At 49.4% G+C, this 13464-nt stretch overlaps 1 protein-coding gene across 1 annotated transcript; it reads right to left on the bottom strand.

Moving 5' to 3' along the window:
- On the bottom strand, positions 1054–5425 carry CCL26 (chemokine ligand 26-like protein). The gene is given in 3 exon segments (NM_001078665.1): positions 1054–1246; positions 5021–5135; positions 5225–5425. Coding segments are annotated over 3 exon segments (285 nt in total). The 5' UTR covers positions 5298–5425; the 3' UTR covers positions 1054–1149.

Here is a 13464-nt window from a genome sequence, read left to right as displayed (position 1 = left end):
GTAATTGCTAGGGATTAAAAATGGTGGGGGAGGGGAGACATTACTCTAAAAAATGTCACTGGTGAGATCTTTGTGGTGATGAAATGATTCTGTATCTCTTCTTTTTTTGGGGGGGGTGGGGGGGTGTGCCCACAGCATGCAGAAGTTTCTGGGCCAGCAATTGGATCCACGCCACAGCAGCGACTTGGAGCCCCTGAAGTGACAGTGCAGGATCTTTAACCGGCTGTACACCACCAAGGAAATCCATAGTTCTGTATCTTGATTGTAATGGTGGCTACATGAATCTACAGATGTGATAAAATGACAGAATAGAGACACTTTGTACACGTGTCAATTTCCTGGGTTTAAGACTGTATTATAATTATGAAAGATGTTGCTCTTGGTGAAAACCGGGTAAAGGGTGCACCGATCTCTGTGCATTATTTTTGCAACTTCCAGTGAATCTATAAGTATTTCGTGAAGTTCTTTAGCTTCATAGACATAGGCATCCTAGGGTTGGTATATAGGTAATATTCCTGTTTAATAATTAACACCTGATGAGAAAACTCTGCCCAATAAGGATGCATTTCATTTACCCAGCACCAGCAGGCTATGAGGTGTGACACAGAATTCGTTTTTCCATATAACCTAAACTTATTTCTTGAGGGAGTTCCCTGGTGGCCTAGGAGTTAAGGATCTGGCCTTGTGACTGCTGTGGCACAGGTTCAGAAACTTCTGCATGCTGTGGGCATGGCCAAAAAAAAAAAAAGAACCACCAACCCCGCCCCCAATCTCTCTAAATAATGTTATAAAATTTAAAGGGCTTTTCCCCAAAATATACAAGCATTATCCTTGCATTTTTGCATGAACAAACGAAAACATAAGGCAGAATTCAATACCAGGGTTAGTTCAGGTGTTGAGGACCTGCCAGGCAGTCAGGTACAATTACTGACACTTTTTTTTTTTCAGGAAAACTCAGGTTTTATTCAATAAGAATGTTTGTGAGCAAATCAAATCTTTATTTAAGAAAAAAAGACCACTGGCAAATATCTCCTCCTCCCCACCAGACCCACTGGAGACTTCTGTTGGAGAAATTTTTCAGGCTCCACCAAGAGAGGCAGAGCCAAGAGCAGAGCAGGATCCAGGCATCTTGGGCTGAAAATCCAGCTGTCACAGTTGTTTCTGGGCTTTCAGTAAAGAAATATATTTTTGCACCCATGTTTCCTGCGGTTTTGCACAGACTTTGTGGCCTTTTTTGGTGGTGAATCTGTGGAAAAGGGTGCTGACGGTCAATATACTGAAAAATTTGCCTCCTGGAAAGGGATGGAAAGGGCGGGGCAGCCCCTCGACTCCTCTTCTCTCCGTGCTTGGCTGCACCCCTGTCGCTGTCCCTGCTTCCTCTCCCAGCCCTTGCCCTCCCTCCTCTCCGCTACCCTGCTTTCCACTGGAACCCACGCTTCCTGGACCACCTTCCCCAGGAAACATGTTCCAATAGCTCTGGGCTGAAGCCCATAAACTGTACTGCGCCTCTTAACTCTTTCATTTTAATGTAACAGCTCTATTAGGTTATAATTCACACACCATATAATTTGCCCACTTAAAGGTATAATTATAATTCAATGGTTTTAATATATCTACAGATGATGCAATCATCACCACGATCAATTTTAACTTTTTTGTCTTTTAGGGCCGCACCCGTGGCATATGGAGGTTCCCAGGCCAGGGGTCGAATTGGAGCTATAGCCACTGGCCCACGCCACAGCCATAGCCACGCCCGATCTGAGCCAGGTCTGTGACCTACACCACAACTCATGGCATCCCCAGATCCTTAACCCACTGAGAGAGGCAGTGATTGAACCCGCGTCCTCATGGATGTTAGTCGGGTTTGTTAACTGTTGAGCCACAATGGGAACTCCAGCCACTGTCAGTTTTAGAACACTGGCCTCACCCCCCAGAGAGCCCTCACATGCATGGTGCCACTTAATCACATGGGCACAGGTTGTTGGCTACAGCTGCTCACATGGATCTGATTCCCGGATTCCTTACCCTGCTGTGTGCTCATTAAGACGGAGTGGTTGATGGCCCTAAATTGCTTCCAGACTTTGCTTCCCTGAGAGCCCTCAGAAATGACAAGAGACCAGGTCGGGGGCGCTCTCACCTGGAGCACCTTGCATACCCAGTGGTACCTCCTGGGGCTCAGGCAGGCGCCAGCACATGCAGGGAGAAGAGCGGAAAGGATGGAAACACAGAGGAAGGGCTCAGTGGATGTTGGGACATCCAGAGACGGGGCTCTATGTCCTCTTCCCTTGAATTCAGTCCAGTCTTAGGGACTGGTTGACCCCCAGGGTGTGGCAGAAGTGAAGCTGTGTGACTTGGTAGCTAAGTCAGAGAAGGTTCTGCCTAGGTGTTCCCATTGCAGCTCAGCAGGTGAATGACCTGACGTTGTCTCTGTGAAGATACAGGTTCAATCCCTGGCCTCACTCAGTGGGTTAAAGATCCAACACTGCTATAAGCTGCAACGTAGGTTGCAGATGTGGCTTGGATCCAGTGTTGCTGTGGCTGTGGCGTAGGCTGGCAGCTACAGGTCCAATTCAACCCCTAGCCTGGGAACTTCCATATGCTGCAGGTGTGGCCATAAAAAGAAAAAGCAAAGAAAGAAAATACCAAGAGAAAGTTGTGCCTGGTTCACTGAGCACTTTTGCAGGAGCTCTGGACATCCTCAGAAGGGGTCCTACCACCCCAAGCCACCAGATTGTGAGGAAGCCCAAACTAGCCCAATGGAGAGACGGCACGGAGAGGCCCCAGAGGGAGAGAGATACCTCCAGCTTTTCCTGCTGTTCCAGCCCCAGGACCATCAGTCTACAATCACACAAGAGACGCCAAGCCTGGACCCCACAGCCAAGCCCTTCTGGAATTCCAGACCCAAGGAAACCATGAGAAATAAGGTGATCATTGTTGGATTAAGCTGCTAAACTGTGGGTGGCTTGTTGTGCAGCAACAGAGGGCTGATCTAGGCCCCTCACCTTCCTTTTACAGATGAGGAAACGACTTGCCCAAGGTCACACAACTGATAAGTGACAGAGCCATTGCTTTGAGCCCAGCTCGGGGCTCTTTGCCAACTGTAGGTTAAGGATTGACATCTTAAAACTCCAGAAAGCCAATCAAGACACCAAGGAGAAGGCCGAGGGCATCCTGAGCCCCGGAGTGCCCCTCCTCATATCTGGGAACTCGAGGTTGTCCTTCCCGCCCTTAACTGTCTCAAAACAACGACATTCTGGTTTGCCCCTGGAGCCAGCTCTCTCCCTTTCTGCACCATCCTCTCATGTTCAGGAATCTTCGTTCTGAAGAGTAGTGATGGCCCCTGCCTGTGTATTTGCACTTAAAGATAGCTTCCGCTTGATAAACGTTTACTCCATGTAGGCAGAGAGCCAAATGCTTTGCATACGTTAACCTCATTTCGTCCTGCCAGGGAGTTTCCAGGTGTGTGCCTGCTCTCCTGCTACCAACAAGCCTGGCATTGCCTGGCACCTACCTACCTGTCTGCCTTGCCAGGGACATGTTCATCCTCATCCCATCCCCCGGCTGCTCTCCCAGCCTGGTGCTTTCACGCACCTGCCTGCCCACTTCACCTGGGCCACGGCCACTTAGCCTTGTGGGGAGGGGCTCGGTGTCAATGTCACTTCCTCCAGGAGACTCTCCCATCCCAAAGCCAGGTCCTCCTGGGACTGTAATGAAGAGTGGTGGAATACACTGCCCCCATACACGCACACCCACTCACCCACACACTCAAAACAAACCAAAAAACCTAAGCAGGCGCAAGAAGGAGGTTCTACCTCTTTTCATCCTGGAAGCAGGAGATAAAATTCCCATGTGAAAAAATGTCCTCCCTGTACCAGAGATTGAGAGTCAAGGCCAAGAGTATTCTGTACAAACAAGATGTTGTTAAGATAATTCTTATCAGGAGTTCCCGTCATCGCGCAGTGGTTAACGAATCCGACTAGGAACCATGAGGCTGCAGGTTCGGTCCCTGCCCTTGCTCAGTGGGTTAACGATCCTGGCATTGCCGTGAGCTGTGATGTAGGTTGCAGACGCAGCTCGGATCCCGAGTTGCTGTGGCTCTGGCGTAGGCCGGTGGCTACAGCTCCGATTGGACCCCTAGCCTGGGAACCTCCATGTGCCGCGGGAGCGGCCCAAGAAATAGCAAAAAGACAAAAAAAAAAAAAAAAAAAAAAAAAAAAAAGATAATTCTTATCATTCTGGAGCTTCCCCCACCTCCAAATATTTGAACGTCTTTTCCACAATTTCCTCTTTGGGCAGAAGCATGTATAGGTTTTGCATAAAAGCATGTAGGTTTTGGCTCTGTCTTTGGGGCTCCATCTTCCTGTGGGGCTCCCATGTCCATGTAAAAAAGATCTGTCCGCTTTTGTCTTATTAATCTGTCTTACATCAATCAAATTCTCAAGCCCAGCCAGAGCCCCTCTGAGGACAAAGTTTTGCCTCCCCTGCAGTGACATCCTCCCTCCTGCTCTTTCTTGCTGCCTTTTTCAAGCACTCATCACAATTGTGTTGACCTATTTTGTGCAAATGTCTTTTAGTGCCTCCTTTCTTAGGGTAGGTGCAAGGTCTATGAAGGCTGCTGATTCTCTCTTTTTTTCTTTTTCTTTTCTTTTTTTTTTTGGTTGCACCTGTGGCACCTGGACATTTCCAGCCAGGGATGGAACTCCTTGCCACAGCAGTGACCAGAGCCGTAGTAGTGACAATGCCTGGTCCTTAGCCTGCTGAGCCACCAGGGGACTCCTATTCTCTCTTTGATACCCAGCACCTAGCACAGTGCCTGGCAGGCACCTGACACATGGTCTAAAAGGTAGAAAACCAAGCTCTGAATCACCGCTTGTTAGTGGCTGAGGCGGGGGGTCGACCCAAGTCTCCAGGTTCCCATCCTGAGGCTCTTCCTACCACGGTAGGGGGAGCAGCCCAACCCAACACCCATCCATTTGCAGGACTGGTAAGGGACCTGAAAGCCGAAAGGGGAAATACTCACATCACAGCCTGCTGGGAGCAGCTGTTCCTGGTGAATTCATAGGTATTCACCCACCTCCAGGGCAGGATCTTGTGGCTGTATTGGAAGCAGCAGAACTTGGCCATATCAATGCCACCTAAAAAAAGAGGGAGAGGAAGAAACTTGGAGAAGCCCCTTTGCTTCCATTCCTAGTCAGCCCAGGAAGGGAGAGGGACAGCCCCGTACGTGTGGCAGTTCCGAGGTGGACACTCAGGATAAAAATCAGAAAAAGCTGGGGAGTCATGGGGAAGCTTTTCATGGTGCTGCAAGCTGGGTCCTTCACAGCCTTCTTCCTAATCCCTCAGACTCAGCTGGACCCTCTTTTATGGAACTGAGTGATCCCTGAAGATAATTCCAGAGAATTTTATGGTTGAGCATAAAAGCAGCTCTTTGAACCCCGCGGTGGAGGAGCAACCTGATACCCACGAAAGGGAGGCTGGAAAGTGAGGAGGTGTCATCCGGGGGACGGGGAGGAGCCAGCCCACCCATGAGCGTCTCCCAGCCAGTGCGATGGTCTGAGTCAATGCTGGATTGTTTGCAAAGCAAAAGTAAAAGAAATGAAATAGGAATTCTAAGGAATTGACCTCAGTCACCTTATTACATCGTTGGTTGTTCCAGAGAGATTTCCAGCTGTTGGCCCAAATCTCCTGGTTTTCTAAACTTTGTTTATCTCTGGATGAGGTCTGGACAGTCTCAGGACAGGAACAAAGAGCAGCTGGATGGGTGTTCAAGAATGATGCTCCAGGGATGCGCCCTTCCTGCCACCTCAGCGCCATGTGTCAGCTGCCATGGGGTGCCAGAGCTGCCTGGGGGCACTTAGAGGTATTTCATCTGATTCCGAGGGTCTCGAACCTGGTAGACCATCATAATTCTCTGGAGTCTGAAAAAACAACAACAACTACTATGTATTGCCTGTTCCGGCTTTGCACCTCCTGGGTCAGGCTCTTTGAGGGGGGGACCCACGAAGCCATATTTGAGCCAGATTTGGCTAACATGGGGAAAGTGACTCCTAGAATGGGGCAGTGACTTCTGTAAGGAGCGTCCTCAGGTGGGCAATGGACTTTCATTTTTTTTTTTGGTCTTTTTGCTATTTCTTTGGGCCGCTTCCGCGGCATATGGAGGTTCCCAGGCTAGGGGTCCAATCGGAGCTGTAGCCACCGGCCTACGCCAGAACCACAGCAACGCAGGATCCGAGCCGCGTCTGCACCTACACCACAGCTCACGGCAACGCCGGATCGTTAACCCACTGAGCAAGGGCAGGGACCGAACCCGCAACCTCATGGTTCCTAGTCAGATTCGTTAACCACTGCGCCACGACGGGTCATTGTTTTTGGTCATTTCCACCCCCAGGAGGGCTTTAAAATTTTGAATTTAAGGTTATTAAAAAAAAAAGCCACTAGCCATCTAGAACCATAGGATTTTTCAGGGCTAGCTGGGCTCTTAAATCTCATCTAGCCCAACCCTTTAAAACACCTCTCCTAGAGTCAGCAAGCTTGTTTTGACTACTCCAAGTGACGGTGAAGTCACCACGGAACCTGTCTCAACCTAAGGCAGCTCTGACTGTGACAAAGTTCTTTTCAGTTCTGTTTATGATTTGGCTGAAGCCTATACGCCCACTGTTTCTACCTTTTGACCCAGTTCTATACAAAAAAGCCCACTTTCTCCTCTTCTTTGGGAAGATGAAGAAATTGAGGTTCCAGTGGATTTGAAGACCATTGCTTTTGTTTGAGCTGCCCTAAGGCAGTCCCCGAGGTAAGGATTCCTGTGCGAGTAATTCATGAGGGAGTTGATTTCGGATGTCGATGGGATGGCCGAGGAGGGAGGAAGGGAGCCAGGGAAGGAGGGTGCAAGTGCGAGGTGGGTGATCAGGGAAGGAGGGTGCAAGTGCGAGGTGGGTGATCGGCAGGTTACAGCCACAGGCAGCTGAAGCCCAGTTCCCCTGGGAGCTGGTGCAGAAGCTGGTGCAGAAGAACCCCGAGCTGGCCCCACTGCAGAGTGCAGAAGCAGGGATGTTAAGGCCCCAGCTCTCTGCATGTCACTGGTTGAGACACTCCTGCCTCCTCCAGTGAGCATGCTGAGCATGCTCTGTGATCAGAAAGAACCTCTCAGGTAGAGTCACCAGCATCACCAATAAGCAGCCTGTTAATCTGTCTTATGTCAATCGAATTCTCAGGCCCGGCCAGAGCCCCCAGCCAGAGGATAAAGTTTTGCCTCCTCCCTACAATGACATCCTCCCTCCCTCTCTCTTGCTGCCTTTTTCAAGCACTCATCACAGTCGTGAGGATCTATTTTGTGCAAATGTTTTTAGTGCCTCCTTTTGTAGGTTAGGCACAAGGTCTCTCAGGGCTGCTGATTCTCTCCCCCACCCACACACACTTTTTTTTGGTTGCACTCACAGCCATAAGTGCATGATGAGGGGCTGTGGGCAGGGCCCCAAGAGCACCTGCTGTGACCACATTTACTCCTGAGGGTTCACTAGGCTAAACTCCCCTGTGTCTTCAATTTGCCCCAGACTGTTGAATGTGAAGGCCACGTTCACACACGTGTTTCTCCTTTAATGAACAGCTACAGTGAGCTGGGCACCCGCATGTTTCGTAAATGTGGCACAATAAACACTATTAGGAGTTGATAAATAGTTGGTAAATCAGACAACATTAAAATTTGAAACTTTTATTCATTAGAAGATGCCAGGAAGAGAGTGAAAAGGCAATCTGTAAGGGGAGGGTCTTTATTTTATTTTACTTTTTTGTCTTTTGGCCTTTTCTAGGGCCGCTCCCGCGGCATATGGAGGTTCCCAGGCTAGGGGTCGAATCGGAGCTGTAGCCACCGGCCTACGCCAGAGCCACAGCAACTTGGGATCCGAGCCCTGTCTGTGATCTACACCACAGCTCACGGCAACGCCGGATCCTTAACCCACTGAGCAAGGCCAGGGATCGAACCTGCAACCTCATGGTTCCTAGTCAGGTTCGTTAACCACTGCGCCACGACGGGAACTCCAAGGGGAGGGTCTTTAGAGTACCTGTGTACTGGGCTGAATACACCGCAAAATTCATGTCCCCCAGTACTTCCGAATGTGACATAATTTGGAAAATAGGGTCGTTGCCGTTGTAATTAGTTCCGAGGAGATCATGGTGAATTAGAGTGGGTTGTTGTGACCTTGTGATTAGTAATAAGAAATAAATATTTGGTCTGTATCCCCTGGCACACAGCTCTGAAAACGCTGGTAATTTTCTAAGTGATGAGAGCAATGGGAGCATTTTTAATTTAATGTTGCATTTGGTCCTCAGTTCTTGAAATAGTTCCAAAAAATGAAAGGATATTGTTCATAGTGTGACTTTGGAAAGCCCCTAGATGACCACAGGATGAGGCCTGTTTGCCAAAGGAATCAACCTTGTGATTGATAACAGGGTTGGAAGTTTCAGCACCACTGCCTAGTTTCTGGGGAGGGGAGAGAGGTGGGAGGTCAAATTAATAGCCAGTGGCCAATGATTTCATTAATTATGCCTATACCATGAAGCCTCCATAAAAATCCCACAAGAACAGGGTTTGGAGAGTTTCTGGGTTGGTGAACCCGTGGAAGTGCTGGGAGGGTGGCCCGTCTGGAGAGGGCATGGAAGCTTCATGTCTCTGCCCATGTTTCACCCTATGTCTCTTTTCCACTGGGCTGTTCCTGAGTTGTATCCTTTATAGTATATTGGTAATCTAGTAAGTCAATCTTGTTTTTCTGAGTTCTGTGAGCCACTCAAGCAAATTACCCATCTCGAGCAGGGGGTCATGGGAACCTCTCTGATCTATAGTAGGCTGATCGGAATAGGTGTCATCAGACTCGGGTTTAGCTCTTCATTGATCAAGAATCCAATACCGGAGACAAGCATTGGGTAAAAGCAAAGATAGCTTGATTGAGGAAGCTGACAATTCTGGGGAGAAGGTGGACTCATGTCTCAAAGAACCAATTCCCTCCTCCCCAGATTTTGCTCAGAGATTACACAGGGAAAAGAGGAAGAGGCTATGTGCTGGGAAGGGAGGGAATCTATTTTCAAAGATGACTGTCTCCATCACATGTTTCTAAGTAGCCATCATGTCATGCTTGTGATTGGAACATTATCTGAGCCATTAATCACTGGTCAGCTAGTCCTTCTGGTTCCAACCAGTCTGGGGTCTATGTGCTCGTGGGCAGCAGACAATTAACTTCTTCCATCTGGTGGGGGTTTCTGTATCTGCAAAACAGTTCAAAGGATGTAGCTTATAATATTATCTATAGCCCTTGGGAAGGAACTAAATGTTGACTTTATTTAATGGTTAAATTATTATTATTTTGTTTGTTTATAGTAATATAGTTATTATTTTTTTCTTTCTGCATTTTCTCTTTTCTCTGAAACAATTTATTTTTAGGAACTTGGGGAAGGCCTAGAAGGCTATAGTTTTTCTGCAAACAAGAGGCAGGTGGAGGATGGAGGGGGTCTGTCCCAGGAAAGCCCCATAGGGTTCTGCTCACGAGGTGACAACCTGGGTTTGCCACTGGCATCTGAGATGGGGCCAGCCTTAAGGGACTGAGTCCTTAGCCTGTAGGATCTGACTCTATCTCCAGGTAGATAGGGTCAGAATTGAGTTAAATTGTAGGATACTCAGTTGGTCTGAGAATGGCTGGGTGTGAGGAAAACCCACCCACATCTGGGGTCAGAAATGAAGTATTTAGAGTAGTGAGTGGACAGGAAACAGGTTTTTTGGTTTTTCTCCCTTCAGCTCTAAATCCAATGACTGGTATCCCCATAAGAAGGCCAGGTGAAGAGACAAAGGGACACACAGGGCAGAAGCCCAGGTGAGGACAAAGACAAAGACTGGTGCCCAGGGAGGCCAAGAAATGTCAGGATCGTCCCATAGAGAAGGGAGTCAAGGGAGGTCCTCCCCCAGAGCCCACAGGGTGTGTGGACCTCCTGACACCCCAACTTCAGACTTCTAAACTCCAGAAACATGAGAGAATAAATTTCTATTTTTTTTTTTGGTACATTTGTTTGTTTGTTTTTGCTTTTTAAGGCCACACTCATGACATATGGAAGTTCCCAGGCTAGGGGTTGAATCCGAGCTGTAGCTGCCAGCCTGCGCCACAGCCAAAGCCAGGTCAGATCTGAGCCATGTCTGCGACCTACCCCACAGCTCACAGCAACGCCAGATCCTTAACTCACTGAATGAAGCCAGGGATTGAACCTGCAACCTCATGGTTCCTAGTTGGATTCGTTTCCGTTGCGCCACGATGGGCACTCCAAATTTCTGTTGTTTTCAGCCACCTGGTTTGTGGCCTTTTGTTACAGAAACCCTAAGAGACTAATGTAACACATATCTGTAAAAGGACTGGATTCAGAAGATATAAAGAACAAGAAATCAACAAGAAAAAGACAGACAACACAGGAGAAAAAAAAATGGCTGAAACTTGGACACTTTACAAAAGAGGAAACCCAATGATAAAGGAAAAGGGGCTTGATTAGATGAGTCACTAGAGAAATACAAACTTCAGCTAGGATGTGATATTTCTCACACACCCACCAGAATGATGAAAATGAAAAAAATGAAAAAGATGAAAAATGAAAAAAGATACTAAATGGTAGTGAGACTCGGGCGCACTGAGAAGGCACATACTGCTGGCAGCCGAGGAAAAAAACCATTGGCGGTATTTACTAAAACAGAACATACAAAGAAGACAAAAAAAAAAAAAAAAAAGGAGTTCCCGTCATGGCGCAGTGGTTAACGAATCCGACTAGGAACCATGAGGTTGCGGGTTCGGTCCCTGCCTTTGCTCAGTGGGTTAACGATCCGGTGTTGCCGTGAGCTGTGATGTAGGTTGCAGATGTGGCTCGGATCCCGAGTTGCTGTGGCTCTGGCATAGGCCGGCGGCTACAGCTCCAATTAGACCCCTAGCCTGGGAACCTCCATATGCCACGGGAGTGGCCCAAAGAAATAGCAAAAAATAAAAACAAACAAACAAACAAACAAAAAGAACATACAGGTGTTTCCGTTGTGGCTCAGAGGTAACCCTGACTAGGATCCATGAAGCCGAGGGTTTGATCCCTGGCCTCGCTCCGTGGGTTAAGGATCTGCGTTGCCATAAGCTGCTGCGTAGGTCACAGATGCATCTCGGAAACCTCGTTGCTGTGGCTATGGTGTCGGCCAGCGGCCGTACCTCCAATGCAACCCCTCACCTGGGAGCAACTTCCTTATGGCACAGGTGTAGTCCTAAAAAAACAAAACAAAACAAAACAAAACAATGACTCCAAAGACTGAACCAAACCAAAGCAAATCATTCTGCAGAAGTGTTCTATCAGAGTTATGACCTTCTCATTTCCCGTCTTCCTCCTCGCTCTTTGTACTCAGAATGTTTTTCATTTCAAGGAAAAGAGCTGGCTGGCTGTCAAGTCAGCCCACACCTTATTTACACTGTTCTTGGCTTCCTCCTTCCAAACCCTGCCTCTCCCCAACCTGTCAGAGTCCATCGCAAGAGGGCTGGCTCCAGTCCAACTTCTGGACTCAGGCTTGCCCTCCAGAGTTTGGCTCTGCTGCCCTGGTCCCTGGATCTGGGGGACCCCTGGGAGTCCAAGAGAAGACTACATCCCTGTCTCTACAAAAACCCTCTTTCCAGGTCACATTCTCAGGTCCTGAGTAGATGTGAATTTGACGGTGGAGGGCATGATTCAAATCAGTACGGGTGAATTGCACAAATCTGCTTTTGGGGGCGTGCAGATGGATTTTCATTCTCTTATTTGGTGTCTTCTGATAAATAAAAGTTCCAAATTTCACGGTAGTCCGCTTTGTCAACTTTCCCCCTTTATGGCTCGTAGTTAGTGTATGTATGAGACATTTGGGTCCCTTCGGCTGGGAGCGTAGCTGGAAGTGAGCTTGGGCTGAAACCCCTCCTCCTTGGGAGTCGTACACCAAGCCCCTCGGGCCAGGGCCTTGAGTATGTCCTTAATGCCAGCCCATGGCTGGTGGCTCTGGGTCCCACTCTGTTCCCCCCGGCCCCTTCCCTGGGGCTGAAGCCCCCGCCTCCTACCCGCCAACCTGCTGGCCGGGCTCCCGGCACAAGTGTAGGGATTTTTCAGAGCCGCCATCCCCCATGGCTCCCAAGGTCTGGACTGTCATTCACTGCTATGGACACTCCTTTAGAATCGAGTCTACGGTTCTGTTGTCACAGGCACTGGGTTTCAGCAGCCTCCCTTGCCTCTCCAGGCTCATCTTCCTTAGCTGAGTGGCTTCTCCCCTGATTCCCCTCTGTATGGACTGAGTTGCATTCCCCGAACCTCATATGGTGAAGCCCTAACCCCCAATGTGACTCTAGGTGGAGACGGGGTCTTTAAAGGGGTGGTGAAGCTCAAATGACGGGATCGGGGTGGGCCCTGGTCCCACGGGACTGGCGTCGGTGTAGGAAGAGGGGTGACACCAGGACGTTCGTGCTTGAGGACACAGGGGGAAGACAGCCGTCTGCAAGTCAAGGAGAGAGGCCTCAGGAGAAACCACGCCTTGGACTCCCAGCCTCCAGAACCATGAGAAAAATCAATATTTGTTGTTTACGCCGCCCAGCCCGTGGTATTTTGTTTCGGCAACACGAGCTGAGTAACACAGCCTCCCGCTCCAGGGAGTGGGCTTCTCCCTCTTCCTTGTATCTAGGATTGGGTTCTCCCAGGGCAGATCCTGAGACAAGAATTTGAGGGCAAACAGCATGTTTCAGGGGGAGACTGCAGGAAATAATGGCGGGGCGTGAGGCAGAGAGGGGAGGGCGGCCAAAAAAAGAAAAAGGACGGTATCAAGCATGTTCCCACTGTGGATGAATGGAGCTTGGTCCCGTGGCGATCTCTGGACAAGAACCAGAGTCCCTGCCGCTGAGGGCGAGGAAGCGGGGGCACTCGCCCTCCGCCTCCTGTCACCGGGGGCTGTGGGCACTTCGTGCTGCCTTGTGCATGGGACCGGAGGGAGGATGGGAGGAGGCACATGGATGGAGGATGGGAGAGTGGGTGCTGAGGGACGTGGGCTGGGCACCCCGAGTATCTGCTGCGTGTGGACTCGTGGGGAGGAACGGAATGTCTGGCCACTGTGGGCAGAAAGCCCCATTCTGTGTCTGCAGAGACTTCACCCTCTGCGCCGATGACCCACGTGACTGGCTCACAGGAGCTCTCCTCCGTCCTCCTGTCCGGGCTGGACCAAGTGGCCCTCCCCCGGATTCCAGAGAGCACCGTGCAGCCCTGAGTAACAGACAGCATTGTCATCCCTTTTCACACGCGTCAGCTTAGTTATCTCCCTTCCTTCCTGGATGCTGAACTCTTCCATTCATTTCTTCACTGACTCATTCGTTCAAATATTTTTCATGCTTCCTGCACTGAGCCAGACGCTGAGATCCAGTGATAAGCAAGACAGATATGGGCCTGGCTATCAGGGAGTGA

This window comes from Sus scrofa, chromosome 3 (genome assembly GCF_000003025.6).
Source record: "Sus scrofa isolate TJ Tabasco breed Duroc chromosome 3, Sscrofa11.1, whole genome shotgun sequence".
In the NCBI taxonomy this organism is placed as follows: Eukaryota; Metazoa; Chordata; class Mammalia; order Artiodactyla; family Suidae; genus Sus; species Sus scrofa.
This window is presented reverse-complemented; position numbering and strand designations above follow the sequence as displayed.